We start from the raw sequence: 22254 nt of genomic DNA on the forward strand, positions 1-22254 counted from the left end.
CTGTGCCCCACCAGAGACCCTGCCTCGGGGGGCTCGTCGTCGCCGTCTGTGGGCGGCCCCCGGGACTCCCCGTTGCCACCTCCGGCGCCGCGGGCGACCGCCGGACCGCCTCCGTGGTTCCCGTCTCCAGCGCCACGGACGGCCGCCGGACCGCCTCCGTGGTTCCCGTCTCCAGCGCCGCGGACGACCGCCGGACCGCCTCCGTGGTTCCCGTCTCCAGCGCCGCGGACGGCCGCCGGACCGCCTCCGTGGTTCCCGCCTCCAGCGCCGCGGACGGCCGCCGGACCGCCTCCGTGGTTCCCGCCTCCAGCGCCGCGGACGACCGCCGGACCGCCTCCGTGGTTCCCGCCTCCAGCGCCGCGGACGACCGCCGGACCGCCTCCGTAGTTCCCGCTGCCACGGACGACCGCCAGACCACCTCAGTGGTTCCCGCCTCCTTTGCCTCCGCCCACCCTGTGGGTAGTTTTTTTTTTTTTGTTGTTTATGGACTCTTGGCCCTTCTTGTTTTTCCGCCCACAACTGTGGGTTGTTTTTTTGTTAGTTTGGACTCTGGCCCGCCGTCCGGCACCCCTCCACCCACCCTTGTTGGGTTTTTTGGGTTTTTTTTTTTTTTTCTTGGGCGTCTGGTAGCCGCCCTTGAGGGGGGGGTACTGTCATGATCTGTGTCTTTCTGTGTTTATTTAGAGTTTTCTGTCCCCTTAAGTCTCTTCGTTGTCCTGTCCTCCCCTTGATTGTTCCCAGGTGTGTCTCGTTTCTATGATTACCCTCCCGTGTATTTAACTCCACCTGTGTCCTTTGTTCCTCGTCGGGTCCTCGTCAATGTTAGCTTCTGTGTCGTCAATGTTAGCTTCTGTGTCGTCAATGTTTAGTCTCTTCGTGTTCAGTGTGTGTTACTCCTGCTCGTTGTTTGGACTAAGTTATTTTCATTAAAACATCATATTCATCATACCTGGGTCCGCTGCATCTGCCTCACCACTCTCACCACCCGCACTTCCTGACAAAACTAAATAAACTACAGCTGAAAACGGTCTGATAGAACAACGTTTACATAGAACAACGTTTCCTCCTTTCTTCTAGTCGCTGACCTTCAGGAGTTCCTCAGTCTATGAGATAAGAACGGAGCTCACTGGTCTGATGTTTAGGAAAACACAGACAACCAGGCCGGGACAAGCAGACCAGACCGACGCTTTGGGAACAGGTCTGCGTCTTTTTGCAGCACAATAAAAGCCAAACAGTAACCGTTTTACTTTTTATAAGTAAAATGCTCTATAAAGGAGAGATACACAGAAAAATACAGACTATCACAGCTGGAAACATGCTGCAGACACAGGAAACACAAACATGCTGGAGTAAAACTGCAAACCAAAAGCAAGTGCAGGAATACACAGAGAAAAATTAAAAGTCGAAACTTTAACTTGCTGCGTTTTTAGAATATTTTTATCTGAATTTGCAGTTTGGATATTTGTTTGATGGTTTTGTTTTGTTTGCAATGGAAATATAATACACTGTGAAATATTATTTTTGCACGATTTCCATCCACTGCAGCTCAAACAGGAAGTCACGCAAAGCAGAAACTGGGCCATCTTTAGGAGCGCTCAACACCAAACGCAGCGGCTTGAACATTTATTAAAAATGCGTAAAAATGCACATAAACATTATCATGTTTATGTGTTTGCTCAACCAGCAGATTCCTGCATGTACACACACACACACTGTCGGCCCTCATGCAAGGTGACGGGCAGGAATGTGGGCTGCAGGCCAGCCACAGCCTGTCCTTGACGGCTTCTAAACAAAGCCCGGGTCGGCGTGCCGAGGAGCCCGAACACTTGGTCCGGTTTACGGCACGCAGACATGACATATATTCATCTGACTGCATCCTCCTTTATGTGCAGAAATGACAGAATGATAGTATTTTGGTGTGCTTCTGGTCAGCAGGCGCTCTGTTGTTACTGCACACACTTCTGCAGACATGCAGGCAGTAAACTGAGACAGCAGGTCGACTGAGAGGTCAATGCCAACCAGTGATCTCTCTTTCCCTGTAAATACAGTCAGTCCAACGGAGAATGCCTCCTGCATGCAATAGTCTGAGTCTGAAAGGCTTCTTTCAGATGAGACAAGGACGGCGCTAACCACTGGGAAGAGAAGTCGAAGAAAATCATTTCTCATCCGGGAAGTTTAAGAAGGAATTATATATTTTTATTGCATGTTTAACATTTCCTTGTGATTCCGGTGGAGTAAAGATTTGCTGGTTTTATAAATTGAACTTTAAATCATACCCAAGGTTACCTAATATCTTTTCCATCCAACCACAGAGCAGTTGCTGGGTTTCTGCAAGCGTCACCAACTTAAATTTAAGGTTTTTAAAGACCTTTTTAATGCCATTATGGCTGAACTTTTTTCCCCCACAGAATGCTTATAGTATCTTATAGGTTGGCAACAGAAGTGAGCCAGTGGCGAAGAAGAACATCATCCAACCAAGTGTCAAAAAATACGCTTACAATACTCAGGACAGACACAAAAAAGCTAGGTAGTTAGTTAGCAGGGGTACAATTGGCAGCTAGTTAGCGGTAGCCTCAACTGCTTTAAGTCACTGAATGTTATGATGTCTGTATGTAAATCAAATGTTTTGCTTGACAGAAAAGTGAGAAAAAATTAACTACATAGAATATGCAAGATTAAATATTCCAGTCACTACAATATGATTAACATATTTAAGGTCAACTTATTGGTCCTCCATAAATGTAACATTTTTTTAAACAATTAATTTTAAACATATTAAGGCCTTAATTTTAGATTCATGAATGTAAGGATTTTTAAGAAGCCGATACTTTGAGTTATTTGAAAATAACCGCACTTATAATAAACATAACTTAAGTTACTATGTAATGTGGAATACTTATTTTAAGGAGCATCACATGCAGATTACTGTGAACACTGGCCTCAGCTGCCATATGATGCCATCTGGTGTTCAGTTCTTTTAATGCTCTCTAAATGTATCCGTCATTAAATATATCAGAGGAATCGTTTTTATGTGAAATGTTTCATCCCCTGGTTTTCATTAAAGTACATATTAAGTTGAGAACTCTCAATTTGAAGCGGGAGTATTTTAGTTGCTTAAAGATCTGAAACGCAGCCAAACTGATCTTTCCTGTTTTATCCTTTTACTCCACCCCACATTCATCACCTGTTGATACTGATCACGTATCTGTCGCGATATAAACCGTTAATGATTTATCGTCCAGTCCTAAGTGTAAGTGTAGCTGCAGGAACAGAAAAAAAACAAACCACATCAGACGTGTGGAACAAAAACATGAGCATTTTTATTTTCTGCAAAATACAAACACTACCACAGTTCTGAGTGAGGGAGTTCTGGACAACCCAATGTGCACTTGGTTGGTCGGTGAGTCAGGTGGCGACAAAAGGCCAGCTCATGCCGCTAACAATCTCTCAGTACATCTGGAAGCAAGTGATGAGGGGAGAATGCAGGCCAAACTTTTACAATTCTTACCAACCTGGTCAGATGAAAAGAAAAATTAAGTACAACTTTTTTTTTTTTTTTTTAATCAGAGCTTTGTAGGTACCTGGCAGAAAACAGAAACTGGTTCCAGAAATAATACAAAGATTTGATTTGAAGCTTTTCACACTGCTTAGCTTACATTCTCTCTTCTTTTTTAAAGCCAGCCTTCTATTTTCATCTGCAGCCAGCTGGCGCCACCTGGAGTCCGGGAGTGAGCTCCCGACTTTTTTTTTTTTTGTCTAACATCTTTCAGGTTTTAGATGACCATCCTGACTTATGGAGATGGAGGAGAGAAGTACCTCAGCCATGTGGAGCAATTTGTGTTGCTCCAATGTTTTCTAAGAGAATTCAGGCGCAGAGCAGAAAAAGTGAAGAGTAGCTGAGGGGTCGAGCTCCAAATATACAGTTTTAAGCCAAAATATTCAAATTTGAACCCTCAGCCACTTCTGTCTTTTCAATCAATACACAGAAATAAAAACAACAAGAACAAAAAAAAATACAAAAGGAAAAACAAAAGGAAAACTATAATAGGGATGATAGTTGCAATCGTATGTCCAGTTTGAACAACCTGGATGTGTGGCTGGTGTCAGACCGGCTGAAACACGGCATCCGGGGAAATTATTGGCGTTTGGACTTGGAGAATTAATGAGTTTTAATTTCAAGAGCTAAACAGGAACTCATTCCTAAATCAGAGTCCCGACCTCCAGCAGCAGAGGACACTGGTTGATTTTTGGACCTCTGCTGCTCTGCAGTAAGAGATGTTTGGATGATAGACCCGCCCACCATGTCTGCATGTTTGCAGTTGACAATAGTCACCCAATTGTTGCCAACTTAGCGACATTCTTGCTACATTTAGCAACTTTAGCCAAAATGGGAATCGACGGGTCAGACTTCTTGAAGATAAAACGGTGCACTCCTAGTCTGCTACATCTAGAAGCAGCTAAAATAGTTTCTCTGACTGAGGATAGAAATGTTCAGTTGGGTTTTTTTCATTGGATTTTGTTTTCCATGTTTGGTTTGGGATTCCTGATCTGCAGCTCTGACCTTAATGCTGGTCAAGAGATCCCTGAAAAGATCAGTTATCAAAAAGTCTTTACTAATCGTCATCATATGTAGCTATATCTGACCGGATGTGCATAAACAATCAAATGAGGCTGCCTGTGACTGACTCTGAACCTTCTTATGATTTGATTGTTCATGTAAGCATTGGTTGGGTTTTATATTTCTATGAATATGAATATGAATTGGACCTGTTTGTGCCATAAAGTGCCTTGAGATAACATTTGTCGTGCTCTGTTTTTTGTAGAAAAAACAGCACTGAAATGTAACCCTGTAGTTACATGTACAGTTACAGTAGCTGCTACTGTAACTGTACAGTAGTAATGGGAAATTGCTGGAACAAATGACCTGAGTGAATGAAAAAGCCCAGTAAGGTGAGCAGCCAGGTCTGACACCAGCCGTCAAAACCTTGTGCTTCCTGTTGCGTGTGTATATGGAGACTCAGACCGTTCAATAAAACATCCCGTTGCTATAGTAACAAAGGAACCTTTAGTCTCTAAACACACCAGCAGGTTTGTGCAGTAAAGCATCTCTGTTCTGTACGTTATGGCTTTATAGCTCCCCACTCTGACCCGTCACTCTGACGTCTGACTTCATGTGGACTGGACAGAAAACTGAAAACGAACCACAACAGAGGAAGTTACACAGCATGGAGCCCATTCAAACACACAGGAAACGGACTGTTTAGAACTAAGCTTAAATGACTGGATCATTTAGTGTCTGGAGACCAATTTGCACATCAGAAGAGTAAAAAACAGGATGATCATCTGAGTCATTTTGTGCTTTGGAAATAGAAGAACTAAGCAGAAGGGGTGGGTGATGTGGACTTAAAGTTTTATCACAATATTTTGTGATAAACAAAACTGATAAGCACTATTTATCCCTTCTTTTTTAGGTAACTGTATGTAACTACATTTAATCATATTTTAAAATATTTTGATACTCTCAATGAAAAAACAGTGGAGAAAATTGTAAAACTAACAATCCCAACAACATGGACAGTTTTGGGAGGTTTAAAATATTATTAATTGAATCATTGATAATGTTATTAATTCAAAATGAATACTTATTAATAAATTATTAATAATTAATTATCAAGATGATGATACATGAAAATTTGTGACAATAAATTTATCACAATAAATGATCAACGATACGATAAATGCTCACCCCTGCTTAGTAGAAGAATGTTTAGTGTTGTAGGGGACGACCATTGAACCATTCTACAAAACAAAGAGACACATATATAATGTCTACTTTTGATAGAAACATTTTGCTTCTTGTTGGATTTTCTTTGAAAACCAAAGCCGCCCACAAAGATGTAGAGGAAACAAGCCTGACAGTTCTGTCAGCTCTGCAAATAAAGAGGCTGCGACTTCTAATATGGCCTCTAGATGTCAGCATATTCAACTTAGCTTGGCTTTCTGTATTGATCTGTTGTTTTTATTACTATTTAAGCATTTACTGTCTCATTAGCTTTGGTTTCAGCGTACACCCAGCGGTCAGTAGGGACTAGAAGAAAGGTTTTGTGTAAACATTCTGTAGTGGTTCATTTTGTTAGCTTCCTGTCAGATCCAGCCCAAAGGGCTCCTGACGTTTTGACTATCTGGATATATATTTTTTAGTTTTTTTTTTGCCACCAGACTCAGAAAACTGAGCATCTCAATACCAAGTAGAATTAATAAAACATTTTTTTCCCTAAGCAACCTGTTGCCTTGACTCCATTAGACCTCTCAGCAGCCATCTCAACACCTCTGCCTGTCCTCAACCTTTCCAATAACAGGACCAGCAGGATCTTCCTGTGGTTACTCTGTTTGGAGAATCCCCCGCTCAGCACCTACCCTACTCCTTCAGTCTTTTCCTACTTGTTTCATCGGCTTCTTTGCCCTTTAACCTGTTCTCGTTTAATTGTGCGATATGTTTAGAAGCATTTGTTTGTGTTGAACCTGCAACGCAGCTTGTGTAACAGCCGTGGAGCGAGAGCAGCAGCGCGGATCCACGTTCAAACTCGCCAGTAGCTTCACTGTTCAGAGTACCAGACTTCTTCACTTTGACCTCTTCTTTAGCTTGCATACATGAGAAACTCACTTATAATCCCCATGCTACCTAAACACACTGAAAACAAGCAGTAAATGTACATCGTCAAACCTCCCCAGGGAAGATGGCCTCAGGTGAAAGTCTCATTTATCAGCGTACATCAAAAAAATTTAATATAAAATACAAAAATTCTCAAGATTTACTTGTGTGTCAAAAAATTCTTGTGAGAAAGTTTGAGCTTTGGGTCCAATAATGGGAAGACATGATTAAAGTGAGCTTATTTTTCCAAATAGGCAGAACAGAAAGAAAATTCAGGAGAAGGATAAACTACTGTTATGTTTAGGGCTGAAACAATTAATCAGATTCATTGGATTAATCATGACTGATTGATTATTGAAATAGTAGTCAACTAATCTACTAATTGATTAATTATTAACTGGCTCTCAAAAAGGCCAATTGCTGAAAGAAAAAAAAAAAACACTCAAGCAGGAACTAAACCAAAAACTGTATGAAGACATCTGCAACTTGGATTTAAGATAGAAAAATCTGATCTACCCAGAACTTAAGTGGCATTTTTAGCTTCACATGGTTCAAATTCTGAAAAAAATTTAAAAATCTCCTGTTAAGCACCTTTTGTTCTCCAAATATTAATCAGCCGATGAGTCCGACACTGTAGTGCCAGCTGAGTAATGATGCTCATGCATTTTAGGCTTAAAAAGTGTATTTTCACATTTAAAAGTAATTGAATTTTGTTCATTTGTATATTTTTCATGTATATCTAACATTACATAAAATAAGCTGAAGTGCTTAAAAAAATTGGGCATTTTTTAAATCTGATTAATAGATTATTAGGATAGTCGTTAGCTGCAGCCAAAAGACATGTCTGGTCAGTGCAGGAACTGAACAAGAGGATGGAGCAGCTGCACATGTTCGCTCAGCAGCTGCACATGTTCGCTCAGCTCAGCTGGCTGGTAGTGGCAGCATTATGCAGAGGCTCCTGGTGACTCTGGAGGAGCTGCAGAGATCCTCAGATCTGTCGACTATCAGCTGAAACTTTATGGAGTATTGGCAAGGTGTATTTTACCAGATTTTGAATAAATAAATATTTCATATGATTGATGTTCAGAATATTGTGACACACAGATAAAACTTGAGAGCTTTGTTCTTCAGGTGATGTGTGCTGATGCTGACCTCACATCGCAAAACCAGCCTCCTCAACTACAGACCACCATTAAACATAAAGCACATGCATTCAGTACAAGGAGAATATGATAGTGATAATCATAATAATAATAATAATAATAATAACACTATATGGTAATTTTACTCCCCCCTGTTCCTGTGGAGATGCTCCCTCCCACTATGTGGCCCAGCCTTCTGATAGCCTCATCCGTTTTACTGAGGGGCTGTGACGTTCCTCCTGACTGTGCAGTGGCTGCAGCAGGAAGCTCTCGTTGCCGTGGTGATCCTCGCGCTCCTCGCTGCCTTCGTACGAGCTGCCACAGCTGGAGGCGCTGTCGCCAGGGGAACTGCCGGATTCGTGGGGCCCCCGGCCGGTGCCAAGGGCGTATCCGGCCGTGTTGACGCCTCCTCTGAGTCCGGCCCCGCCCACGGCCCCGCCCACGCCCAGGCTCCGGTCTCTGGGAGGAGAGGCCGGCTCGCACTTAATGTGAAGGTTGTTGTGAACGCCGACGTCCAGGCCGGAGTTCTGGCAAAAGTTTCTGTAAGTAGAGGAGACAATGCGATAATCGTTTTGGTTCTATGTGCAAAGCCACGGTTTGTCATCAGAATGGATCCGGTCGGGTTTTCTCACCCCATGTGTCCAAGTGCCGAGTGCTGGAGGTTCTGCAGCTGCTGCTGCTGCCAGCTCGCCACTGATCCCAGACCTGAGCCCCCGAACCCAGACAGGGAGGACAGGTCGCTGCCGAGGGAAAACTCTGAGGGAGGACAACTCAATGTCAGGTTGACCTTTAACCTTTAACCTGTAACAGTGGTCTGTTTGTCCTCACCTGTGCTGTAGGAGGAGATGGCAGAGGGATAACCACCAATCCCAGAGGCAGCGATGGACACTGCAGGGGTGGACAGAGTCTGAGCTGTCTGTGAGTGATTTATTCTCTGGTTCTGAAAAAAAGAGAGAAGTTTGAAGATTAGAAATACTAAACAAAGACTGAATCAGATTTAGGTGATCTTGGTCATCTGTGAAGTTATGATACTGTTATCACTAAGACATATCGGGGTTACACCCTGATATGCAGGTTTTCTGCAGGTTGGAACATGAAATTGTGTGTGTCTATTTGAAAATGATCACTTCCCTTTTTACATGCAAGTTTTTGTTGCATTTACAAAATGGCTGTATGTCCCTGAGTCAAGAGCTATTATATTTTATTTTGAACAGTGATGCCCAAACCTTTTCCCTCGTGTGTCTAAACTGCCAAGTTGAAAGTACTTAAAGGCCACAAAAGAAACTTGATTAATAGCACAAAAATCCTATTGCGATTTTAATTTTTTTTTTAAATCTAAACCTGCAATATTGCAACAAAAGTGCAAAACATGCAGTGTTGTTTCATTTTTGTTTATCTTTAAATCTTTACAGAATCTGAAAAACTGTCAGCCTGTGTTCAGCATAGTCTGTTTCTGAGTCGAGTTTAATAAAGCTCAGCCCAAGTCTGCTCCAAAGTGAAACCAGGTTCACAGAACAGAAATACTTTTGGTTACACCTAATATTTTTCATTCTGTAAAGATTTTAAGTGCCAGTAAAAAATAAATAAACAAATTTAAAGTGTCCATGAGCTGAATGGCCAAATTTCTACCACTGACAGGCTGGCAAATGGCCCCTGAGCCGCAGTTTGGACATCCCTGGGTTGCAACTAATTAAAAATTTTGCTTCATATAAAACACTTATTCAGATTAAACACTAAGTGACTGTGTTTGCTGTTTATGTTGGTGTGATAACCTAAGAGCCATTAAAGCTTTTTGATTTAATCAAATAAGTATTTAAGCGTTTGTCTATTTGCTGCAGCGATTACTGCTGGACGTTATGATGTCCTATTTTAATGCCGGGTCGTTTTTGGGCTGAACTGAAGTAGAATGAATTATTAATCATTTGAATAACATATTTTTTTTATTCTACATTTAATGATATTGATTCAGGGTAATAAGTGATGAACTATTTTTCTTAGCTGTAAGGATAAATAGACTTGGTGGTAGAAAGGCAGTTTAATGGTATTTAATGCTGCACTTATGTTGAAATATTAGTCATTAGCTCATTGGTTTTATCAAACTGCTGCGTTGGTTGAGGGGTCTTAGGCACAGACTCAACTGATTATTAACGTCTTTCCTCTAAGAATCTAAATATTCTCTGGACAGAAGAAGAAAACCAGGTGAGACAGTGAAGTGTGATAAAAACCGTTGGCATGATGGAGCACTTGTTGGAGGGCGGCATCAGTGTGCGGAGGTCAGGCTTGTGGCTCATGCCCATGTGAGGAGGACTCTTGTCCTGCATGTTCTTAGAGACGCTGGCCGGGGACATGAGGCCAGGGGAACTGCAGTGGGAGCTGAAGTTGCCATTTCCTGTCAGAGATCATATAGTTTGAATTTTACAGTTAAACACAAAATGCAGGAGAGCAGATTGGTCTCAGAAGGAGGATGGTTTGGGCCACTTGCAATTTGTGGATTTGAGGAATGTGAAAGCAGCCTTACCCACGCTGGAGACCACGGTGTTGGGAAGGTCAGAAGCCATCAGCCCTGCAGGGAGATGGAGACATGCAGTCACTGACCCAAGTCAACCACTAGGTTAGGTTTCTGGAGTTCAGGCTGAGCTGATAATGGTCTCAATATGTTCATCTTAATTCAACATTTTCATCCCAGTTTTTCTCAGCAGTGGTTAAACTGTTAAAAGATTCATGTAATTTGGACTTTAGAAGGACTGGATCATGGGGGAAAAACATGACTCATAATTCATACCCAGTTTTGCCAAACAACTCAAAACCTCTCCTATTCTTTAGGATTTTTTTATCCCACTCTGTAGGCTTTACGCCACACACATACATTGCCGTGGCAACCAATTTACAATGGCTCCATTCGCCGGCAGAGCAGAGATCATGTGTATAAGTGTATAAGGGTTCAACACCAAGAAACACAAACAACAGAACATAAAAACTCCAACAGAACATTCAACCAGTTACAGTTTTATGTTTTCAGGAATTATTTATTTTCACAGTTATTAATAAATGGTTGCTTGAACACCAGCTGTGGTTGATTAGTCATAGAGACTGATGATCTGTTAGAGTGTAGGTGTGTGGGCCGCCCTATTTTTTGGATTTCCAGAACCAAAAACACCAAACTGTGCAGCACAGATACATGTTAAGATTGTCAAAGTCAAGCTAGCATAGCTAACCTACGTCCCAATTCTTTGCTATTTTAATTTAAATTCAAACTTTTTTTTGACCTATATCATAGGTCAGAAAATTACCTTGTTATCTAACTGTTACAATGCAGACAATTAATATCAAAACATTGCATCCGTTTTTTAGATTCTTTGTGTCATTGTGTTATTTTCCCAACCACCAATATTCTTGACTCAGTGCATAGCAATGACACGTGTGTCTCATCACAGTCACGTGTCATCCAGTCCAATAATATACATTAATGAAATTTGGTCCCAGGGTTCTGCACTACAGGGCCACTGGCCCCTGGTTTGCTCTAGCCCAGAACCGCCCACGGTTATAAGATGCTAGTAGCCTTTGGCCTCAGCCCCTCTTGGATTAGCCTTCTCACCATCTCATAACACGCTAATCTGGGTTTACAGTGAATGAAGATATCAATAAAGTAATCTACTGTAGGTGAGATATTAACTTCTCACAAACCCAGCTTTGAAAATGCTCATCAATCCCCTTCATGGAAAACTTCTAGCCTAAAGCGAAAGTCAGTATAAACACACCTGCATTCCCAGTGCTACAGGGTCGTTGGGGGGACATAGTGTTTCTCTGCAAGGATGAGTGTGAGATGGGCAGCAAGTTGTGATTACCCACAGCGCCCCCTATGGCCTGGTGAGAATACAGCAGCCCGCTGGGATTGCTACCTGGGATGGTCACCCCCATGTCATAGCCAGAGGGAGGCAGACCCTGTTGGACCAAAGCAAAAAAGTGTTTTAGAACCTCCATGAAACGACACCATACACTTGCTATGCAAAAGAAAGAAGACGTAGACGTACACAGATTCTCTGCCGGTTGATCATCAGATCGATGTCTTCGTTGAGTTTGCAGTACTTGTCATCTAACTCTGGGCTCTGGCCAGCAGAGTCGTCAGCTTCGATGTCGGGGCTTTCACAGCCGTTTAAACCCTTCTTCCGTAGAGTCTGTTGGGAAACAGAAGACAAATAACAATGGTTATTATAAAAATGCTGTACATTTTTATATTGTTATAAAAATGCTATCAAAAAAGACTTTTAAAAAATGTGACTGTAATTTGTCTTTCTGAAATTGGGCTTCTGTCTCTTTAAAAACTCCTGGTCTTTCTGAAACTCACAGTCATCACAACATGGCTCCTCTATTAACCCTTTAACAATGTTTTTTTTTTTTTTTTTTTTTTTACCAGTTTTTACCAGTGCACTAAGAAGTAGCTGCTATAATGAGCTCAGCAGATATGTAGATCCACCAGGTGTTTGCTAATTGCTGCTGGCTAGTCTGAAGGAGCTGAGTGGAGGAGCGCTGCTCTGTACAGCTGGAAACTACAGCTCAGAGGAGAAGCCCAGTCATTTTTCACAGCTGAATGGTTGCCATGGGAGATTAAAGGATTTCTCAAACATGCACGAAAGAATCAAAACAACTGTCCTGGTATGTTTTTGATGAGGAAACATTATGTGGGGGACCAGTTGCTGGGGACTTTAGATCAAGGACCCCCCCTCCCATTAAAATGATTTTATTCTTGTTCCTATGAATATTTTGCTTTGTTTTGTTATTTAAAAAGCACTGTGATTGATTGTCCATGTGAAGCTGTACATTCATACATATGTGGATAACTATTCTGGCTGAGAGTGAGGAGTTTAGAAAAGCAGGACTTTTGAACAGGCGCGTAGGGCAGCCTGGGGTCCTAAGTGTTTGTTGTGTAGAAGAAGCCGAGTAGTAGAGAGCAGCCTGAGTGTGACGCACGTTGGACTATTGATGTTGTTCGTGTTCGAGAAAAAAAAGGAGTAAAGAAAATTTACCACAACCGCATGTCTCGATACCATTTTTGTTCGAGTGTGCAACAAAATATTGGAGGTTCCACCGAGATTATTAACGCTTCGTCGAGGGACTTTCTTGAGCGATGCTAACCGGAGCGAGCAGCGGCGGGAGCGCGCCTACATTGTGCGCGACCGACATGGAGGAGTTGGCAGAGACCGTCTCTCAGCAGCTATGGCTCCTGCAGTTGGATCAGCTCAAAGAGGTGTGTGCAGAAGCTAAAATCCAAAGCGGACATTCTGTAACGAGGCGAGCGTTAATACGATTAATAACAGAGTCCGTTGATGCTGTGATAAATGATGAAGAAGAGGAGGTGGCGAGGTGCTATCTTCGGAGATTGTTAAAATCAATTGAACTGATATCACAACATTCTGAAGTTACTGCTGAAGAGGAGGCAACGTGTAACAAGTCACAAAGCACCCAGGCTGTAACTGAACAAATGGACTTGGCAGAAAAATACTCGCAGCTCCACCTCAACAACCAAGCTTTGCAAGAGGAAGTACTGAGGCTAAATGAACGTATAAATGGTAAGCCTCAGAGAACAGTGACTGAAAATGTGATGCCAGCCACAGCAAATAGGCTTCCAGAAGTGACCATACGGAGGGAATTTAAAATATGTGGTCAGATAGGGGAGAAGGGTCAGAAAGACAGGCTCTCATACACCAACTTAATGCATCAGATTGAGAGAGGCCTGAGTAAAGGACACAGTGATGCTGAAGTAATAGAAGCTGTAATAAAATCAATCAGCCCTGGTTTAAGCATTCGGGACATGCTTGAAATTAAGCGTGATCTGACCCTGCCCCAGCTCAAAGCGATTTTAAAGGGACATTTTAAAGAGGATAGCTCCACTGATATCTATCAAAGACTGATAAATATCACACAGGACAGTCGTGAATCCCCCCAAAACTTCCTCTTCAGGGCAATCGAACTGAAAGAGAGGCTGTTGCTTGCTTCAAGAGAAGTCGATGCAGATGAACAGTACAGCGCCGACTTCATTCAGAGGAAATTCCTGAGGTCAGTCAGTACTGGACTGTTGAGTGACAACATAAAGTTTCAGCTAAAGTCTTCCCTTGATGATCAAACTGTGACCGATGAGACTCTTATTGAAAAGATGAATGAGGCTGCAAGTGTGGATTCAGAACGACAGTCCAAACAGAAGAAAAGCTACAACACCAAAATTCCAAAAATTAACGAGCTACAAACAGAAATGCAGATCAGGCAACAAAACCAGGCTGCACCTAACACCAGTTTGGCAATCCAAGAACAGTCAGCTGAAGTGGTGAAGCAGAAAACCCGTAAAACCTCTGCGCCCATCAGTTCAAGGGAGTCAGAGCTGTGTGAAACAGTAAGACTGCTCAGAGAAGAGATTGCTGAAATTAAGAAAAGCATGACCAGCTCTCAGTCTACTCACCAAACAAGAAGGAATGTTAAAAGGGGATGCAAAGGATGTGAAGAGCACAACATAAGTGATCAATGTGAGCATTGTTTTAAGTGTGGACAGTTGGGACACTTCTCCAGGGGCTGCAGGGGACCAAAAAGGTTGACTGTGAAACCTGATGACATGAATGTGAACATACAAACCTCCACACATGCACAACAACACACTGTACTCCAAGGAGAAGCTGAGGAAAAGGTGTATGAGCGGCTCTGTGAACGGATTAGGCAGCTGGAGGCACAAGTGGAAATGGGTGAGAAAGCAAAAAAAATCGTAGGTTCCACTTATGCCAGTCACCTCTCCATACATCAGCACACCAAGCTGCGGACTCTGATAGGAAATAAGTGCATGGTGGACTGCTTCTTTGAGGATGTGCCAACCAAGGCGTTGTGGGACACCGGCTCACAGGTCACCATCATAAATGAAAGCTTGAGGAGATCCCAGCTACCCCACATCAAGTTACGCAGCACAGGTGAGCTCCTAGAGGAGGGAGAGACCTTGGTTGGGAAAGCAGCAAACCAGACTCTCATTCCCTTTGCAGGTTGGGTTGAGGTAAAATTCAAACTGGGATCAAAGGGAGGCCTGAATCCAGAACTGATTGTGCCAGTGCTCGTCTCTAATGAGCCTGGAGTGGCTGAGCCACCTATAATTGGCTACAATGTCATTGAACATTTAGTAAAGAATGGCATGGAGCACCACCCTGGTGTCACATCCATAGCAGTAAAAGAGGCTTTCTCATTCGACTGCAAAAAGGCAGATGTGTTAATTCACTTAGTAAAAACAGCTCACCAAAGTAATGAAGAAACCATGGTGAAAATAGGACGTCTAAAAACAGTGATTCCGGCGGGTCAGACCAGAGAGGTGAAGTGTAGTGTGCGGATTGGTCCTCTCTCAGAAAGACAGGAAGTACTGTTTGAGCCCGAGGTGGTCCCAAAATGGCCTGAGGGCTTGAACATCTTAAAAACAGTGGTCTGCCTGAAAAAGGGAAACCGGTCAGCAGTATCAATCCCAGTCACAAACGACAGCCATTCAGACATTACTTTGATACCCCGCACTGTACTGGGATACTTACAGCAGATTAAAGCAGTTTATCCAGTAGAAGCCAGACCTGTGGGTGTAAGTGAAAAGAAAACAGAGATCAACTCACTTGCCAGTGACCGCAACCGTCCAGCTTCTGACGAACCACATAGAGGATATGATGAGTCTGAGGCATCCAAATTTGATCTGTGGGACCCCCCAGTGCCCATTGACCACCTAACTCCTGAGCAGCAAGATGATGTAAGAAGGATGCTTCATGAGGAGTGCAATGCATTTTCTAAGGATGAGCATGATGTGGGGTGCATCCCATCCCTGCAGCTTAAAATCAGGCTGAGTGACACAACCCCAGTAAGGCGGACTTACACATCTGTCCCCAAACCGCTTCTTAAGGAGGTGAAGGAATATCTGGAAGACCTGCTGAACAGAGGTTGGATTCAAAAGTCCCGATCTCCATATTCATCACCCATAGTTTGTGTGCGCAAGAAGGATGGGAGCCTCCGCTTGTGTGTGGATTATCGTGAGCTGAACCGGAAATCCATTCCGGACCGTCATCCCATCCCTCGAGTACAGGATATGCTTAATAACCTGAGTGGAAGTGCATGGTTCTCTGTCTTGGACCAGGGCAAGGCATACCATCAGGGTTTCCTGGAGGAGAGTAGCAGACCACTGACCGCATTCATAACACCTTGGGGTTTATATGAGTGGATCAGGATTCCCTTTGGCCTGTCCTCGGCTCCAGCAGAGTTTCAGCACAGTATGGAGGAGTGCCTCGCAGGCATTAGGGATGAAACATCGCAGCCATATTTGGATGACAACCTAGTCCACAGCCAGTCATTTGAGAATCACCTACGCGACATGAGAGAGGTGCTGCGTCGTTATCAGACTCATGGAGTGAAACTAACGCCAAGAAAATGTGAAATCTTCAAAGACAAGGTGAAGTTTCTGGGAAAGATTGTATCCAAGGATGGCTACTGCATGGATCCTGCTGAGATCGCACCAGTACAAGCACTCAAAGACCGCGTACCAAAAACAGTGGGTGATTTGAGGAAAATGTTGGGCTTTCTAACATACTATCGTCCATATATTCCCAACTTCTCACGCACTGCTCAACCCCTGTACAGGCTGCTGTCCACAGAAAAGAAACCTGGAAAGGTAGTGAAAGGAGGAGGGTTAAAAACAAACAAGGGGAAACACAAAAGCTCAGACCAGCTTCCCTCAAGCCATCCAATCGTATGGACAGAACATCATAAGGATGTTCTCTGCCAGCTGTTGGAGTATTTGGTGTCTCCTCCTCTGTTAGGTTACCCTGACTTTGAGAAACCATTTGTATTGCACTGTGATGCTTCGCAAGAAGGCCTCGGTGCAGTATTGTACCAGAGACAACAAGGCAAACTTGTGGTCATAGGTTATGGGTCAAGAACATTAACTTCCCCAGAAAAGAATTACCACCTCCATTCTGGGAAGTTAGAGTTCTTAGCAATGAAGTGGGCAATCTGTGAACGATTCAGAGAGTACCTTTATTATGCACCCTCTTTTGTCGTCTATACAGATAATAACCCTTTAACCTATGTTTTAACATCAGCCAAGCTAAATGCCACCACACACCGCTGGATAGCCGAATTAGCAGACTTTAACTTCTCCATCAAGTATCGACCGGGGAAAGTTAATGGGGATGCAGACGGGCTGTCTAGGATGCCCCTGGACATGGAGGAGTACATGCGGACATGCGTCCAGGAGATGGAGCCAAAGGTAATTTCATCTGTCACACAATCAGTCCAGCTAACATCCCATGATCAAGGGCCGTGGTTGTGTCCTGCAGTCATAATGGCAGCCTGCAATGATGAAGAACAGGAACACATAGCACCATCAGTGGCTAAAATATCAGCAGAGGACCTCAGAAAAGCACAGGAAGAGGATTCGATGATTGGAAAGGTGCGTGAGTTTGTGATGAGAAAACAGTGGCCCCAGCATGCCAAAAGAAATTGGCGTGACGGCATCTCTGTATTCGCTAGAGAAAGAAACAAACTGTGTGTCAATGAAGATGGCATTCTTTTTAGGAAGTCCTCCAATCGAGTTCAACTTGTGCTGCCCAAGGTGTTCCACCAGCTAATATATAAAGAACTGCATGAGGAAATGGGACACCTTGGTGTGGAAAGAACATTGAACTTAATCCGTGACCGATTTTACTGGCCATATATGAAAAGGGATGTGGAACATCATGTGACAAAGGTTTGTAGTTGCCTGAAGCGGAAGCATCCAAACAGGATAACAAGAGCACCACTGGTCAATATTGTTACCACTCACCCATTCGAAATGGTCTCCATTGACTTCCTTCATTTGGAGCGTTGTAAAGGAGGATATGAATACATCCTTGTTGTCATAGACCATTTTACACGCTTTGCTCAAGCATATGCATGCACGAACAAATCAGCAAAAACCGCTGCAGAAAAGATCTTCGGAGACTTTGCCCTAAAGTTTGGATTTCCAGCTAAACTTCATCACGATCAGGGTAAAGAATTCGAAAACAAGCTGTTTTCTAAACTGGAAAAGTATTGTGGCATCCAAGGTTCCCATACAACTCCTTACCATGCAGCTGGAAATGGTCAAGCAGAAAGATTTAATCGAACACTTCTTTCAATGCTCAGAAACCTGACAGAAAAAGAAAAGTCAGATTGGAAGAGCTCCCTGCCCAAAGTAGTGCATGCATATAATTGTACACGCAGCGAGGCAACTGGATATGCACCTTACTACCTTCTTTATGGCAGGAGTCCCCGGCTGCCAGTGGACATGATGTTTGGATTAACTCCAATTGATCAGAGCACCTCCCACAGTGATTATGCCAGTAAGTGGAGAAAAAGGATGCAAGAAGCTTACAAGTTGGCATCTGAGACAGCACATAAGGAGCGGAATAGGGCAAAGACGGAGTATGATCGGAGAATTCATGGAGTGGAACTGCAGCCAGGATCTAGGGTCTTAGTGCGGAATTTCAAGGAAAGAGGAGGACCAGGAAAACTCAGGTCGTACTGGGAGGACAAGGTCTACATAGTCACTGAAAGGAAACACAAGGACAGCCCTGTTTATGCGGTACATCCTGAAAAAGGCACAGGGAAGATCAGAGTTTTGCATAGAAACTTACTATTGCCTTGTGATTTTCTGACTGCTGAAACAGAGAAAGATGCGAAGAACATGATGGACAGGAAAAGGCAACAGCAGAGTAGAAACAGAAGGAAGCAAGGAGATGGTGTTGACAAGAATGGTGACAGCAGTTCTGATGATGAAGACAACTGGAGGTCCATCACCCATCCAAGAGTACAACCTGAACAAGTTGAAGGTCAGCTGAGGAGGGATGCAGAGGATGCTCAAGTGACTGCAGGATCTGAGGTGGAGCAGGAAGGAGAAGTGGACGGAGAGGAAGAAATGGCGACAGAGGAGCACTCATCATCTGATACAGCAGATGGACAAGATCCTGCGGAAGCAGCACCATCTAATGAAGCAGACGAACAAGATTCTGGCGAGGCGGTGTCGTCTGAGGAAGCAGAAGAACAAGATTCTGGCGAGGCGGTGTCATCTGATGAAGCAGAAGAACAAGATTCTGGCGAGGCGGTGTCATCTGATGAAGCAGACGAGAGAGGGCGGGAACCCGTTCCAAGACAGTATCCTTCTAGACAACGAAATCCACCCAGGACACTCACATACAGCAGGCTAGGCCAACCAACACTTATGGTTAGGCACAAGTAATGTTCAGTGGATATCGGGGTTAGGTTACATTGTTCCGTTATATGTTCAGGTTATGGTACACAAGTTAGGTAGCTAGGCAGGACAAGGGGGATTAGAATCGGAAGCTTTAAGTATAATAACAGCTGATTAGTGCACATCTGGAGTTGAGACCACTATTGGGTTGATTTAGACTGATATATGTTGAGCATATAGTAACATAAGTGGGTCTGAATAAAAGGTTATGGGGCAGGACCTTAAAGTCAAACTTTACAGTCTGCGATACACAACCTGCAGAGATGGCAGAGTGACCATACAGATATTACCTGGCCAGTACTATCTATTGTTTCGACATGACATGAAGAGGGGGATAGATGCCATGTTAAGAACTGTGTCATACAGAACAGTGTGCCAAGAGACTGTCTTCCAAACTTGTCTCCATACCGGCTGAAGCCTCAGTTACTCCAGAGATGTCACTATGTCGGGACGACATTTATTTTTGAGGGGGAGAGTGTGGGGGACCAGTTGCTGGGGACTTTAGATCAAGGACCCCCCCTCCCATTAAAATGATTTTATTCTTGTTCCTATGAATATTTTGCTTTGTTTTGTTATTTAAAAAGCACTGTGATTGATTGTCCATGTGAAGCTGTACATTCATACATATGTGGATAACTATTCTGGCTGAGAGTGAGGAGTTTAGAAAAGCAGGACTTTTGAACAGGCGCGTAGGGCAGCCTGGGGTCCTAAGTGTTTGTTGTGTAGAAGAAGCCGAGTAGTAGAGAGCAGCCTGAGTGTGACGCACGTTGGACTATTGATGTTGTTCGTGTTCGAGAAAAAAAAGGAGTAAAGAAAATTTACCACAACCGCATGTCTCGATACCATTTTTGTTCGAGTGTGCAACAATTACAACATATAAAGCTCAAGAAAGTCGAGTTTACATAACACTGCCCCTTTAAAATGAATATAGCAGTGCTGACCACATGAGGGCGCTGTCTGAGCAGATACTGTCACCAGTGAGGCTTCGGTTGCAACAAAAGTTGTCAGCGGTGAACTCCGACCTGATCAACTGTTTTCATGGTAGAATGAGTCACTCTTCACTTTTACATGAACAGAAGACGTGTTCTGATGAGGATGGGTCCACTGAACGGACCACATGTCAGTGTTGTGAAACATCTGTTCAGACAAGGATCAGGTGGTGATAGGTGTGTGTGTGTGTGTGTGTGTGTGTACAGTATGCAGTTTAGCTCGTGGTGGCCTGCTTCAGCACTTCACACCCCATCACTCCAGCCTGTCAGCCGAAGGACACTGCAGGCTCCCCCAGCGGTTGGACCAATCACAGCTCATCCATCTGAGTCCACCTGTTTCCCTTTACAGAGAGAGGGTGGAGTGTGGTGAGGCAGCTCCCACCAATACAAGTGTGGCTGGTGGAGGGATGGCCGTAGAAGGCTATTTTTTGCTCTAGAGTGTGTGGGAGCTTCTTGTTACTCTCTCACACACATGCACACGCACACACCAAGTAAAATCAAACACAACGCAACACCCTTAGCTTGTTTTTCGAAGAAAACTGAACTTCAGAGTGAGTCATTCAGATGGAGGGTGGAGCTAAAGCTCAGACTTCCCTTCCAGAAGGATTTTTTGGTACTATATACTGGAAGTATCCACTAGAGGTCCAAGACAAAGTTTGTAAAGTATTAATGGGATAACTAAGAATTCCCATTTTCTGGTTTTCACAAATAAAGTGAAGATTTTCCAAATGAAAAACTGTGATTTCAAAGGGCAGAAAAATCTTATGATAAGTTTGTTTTAAATTCTGAACTAAATACCCCCCAAATACAACCCTCCCCCCCAAAATACCTCAAATATCAGCTAACAGCCTTGAGTCCTGTGGTTTGAATATTTTAGATTGAATACTTTCAATGATCTAAAATCAACTACAACAGAAGCTGGTAGCCTTCCACCAGTATGAAGACTTACTTTGTCTACTTCTACACAAACTTTTTTCTTGGGGGCGGGGGTGGATTTTTTTTATACAATATGAGAATGCATCAAAAGATGAAAATAAAAACATGACTCAATTCCCTTTTTAAATAAGTAAAGAAACAGTTTTATTACCTAAAATGCAATAACATAATTTATGTAGTGAATTCCTGATCATTGGATGTATCTGCAGCTAAAACAATCCTTCTAACATCAGCATGTGAAAAGTTCAGGCCTTTCTGCTGGACTTAGCATCAGTACAGCGTAGGGCTGATCTGGTGATTCATTTTTGGTTTAACTGATTCATAACTGGACAGCAAAAGGTGCTTGATAGAAGATTTGATTTACAAAAGCTACAAGTATGCCACTAGAGGAGTTCTGGGTAGAACAAATTTACAGACAAATACGTCTTTACTATAAATCTTAAATGAAAAATGTATTTTTGTACTATTTTGACACCATTACTGCTTGGAGTATGTTGTTTGTGTAAGCAAATGGCCTTTTGTTTGATTCTGTATCCTTAATTTAACAATAAATCAGTTACTAAATTAGTTGACAATTATTTCCATAATTGATTCATAATGATTAATCAAATTAATTGTTTCAGCCCTAATATACGTGTGTGTGTGTGTGTATCTCTGTCTTGATATGAAATAACATACAGCCAATAGCATAGAGCATGATATGGAAGTTTTGTCATTAGGCCTGTCACGATAACAATTGATTAATTGATTAATTAACATATAATTTTGCTGAGCGATTAATTGTCTCAAAAATTATTGCGATAAACGATAATATTGTTTGAAGACCTTTTTACGCTGATTTAATGGAAATGATGTAATAATGCATGCAATTTCCTGCCAAAGATAGATGCACTTTATTTTCAAAAGAACACTAAACACTGGAACTGATAAACAAAATAAACAAAACAACCAAAACAAAAATAAAATGGATTCTGAGTCTCCATTTGTCATATTTAAAGAAACCATCATAATGTCATCTAATGGATGCATTTCTAGATGAAATTGGATTTCTGACAAGATGAAAAACTTTACAAATGAGCAACTTTATGAGGAAAACTACACGCCTTTTAGTAGGTCTATACTGAGTGTATGTTAATGGGTAAATGTGTGAGAAACAGCAGTAGATAAGAAAATCTCTGAGGACATACACCAGAGCAGCCACCACCACCTCCTACACCCATTCAAACCTCCATCTTTTTGCTTTTCCATTGATTCCGCTTTCTCTTTTTAGTC

The 22254-nt window shown here is 42.9% G+C and overlaps 1 protein-coding gene across 1 annotated transcript in view; it reads right to left on the reverse strand.

Annotated features, from left to right (window-relative positions):
• Positions 1-3296: 3296 nt before the first annotated feature.
• Positions 3297-22254, reverse strand: part of mef2ca (myocyte enhancer factor 2ca) — a 41580-nt gene continuing 22622 nt past the window's right edge. The window contains exons 5-11 of the mRNA XM_028025241.1: positions 11826-11969; positions 11553-11736; positions 10313-10357; positions 10020-10183; positions 8623-8734; positions 8427-8550; positions 3297-8334 (exon numbers count right to left, since the gene is read on the reverse strand). Of these exons, the coding sequence (XP_027881042.1) occupies positions 7974-8334; positions 8427-8550; positions 8623-8734; positions 10020-10183; positions 10313-10357; positions 11553-11736; positions 11826-11969 (1134 nt within the window). The 3' untranslated portion in view covers positions 3297-7973. The remainder of the gene's footprint in view (positions 8335-8426; positions 8551-8622; positions 8735-10019; positions 10184-10312; positions 10358-11552; positions 11737-11825; positions 11970-22254) is intronic.

Source organism: Xiphophorus couchianus, chromosome 8, assembly GCF_001444195.1.
Source record: "Xiphophorus couchianus chromosome 8, X_couchianus-1.0, whole genome shotgun sequence".
Lineage (NCBI taxonomy): Eukaryota > Metazoa > Chordata > Actinopteri > Cyprinodontiformes > Poeciliidae > Xiphophorus > Xiphophorus couchianus.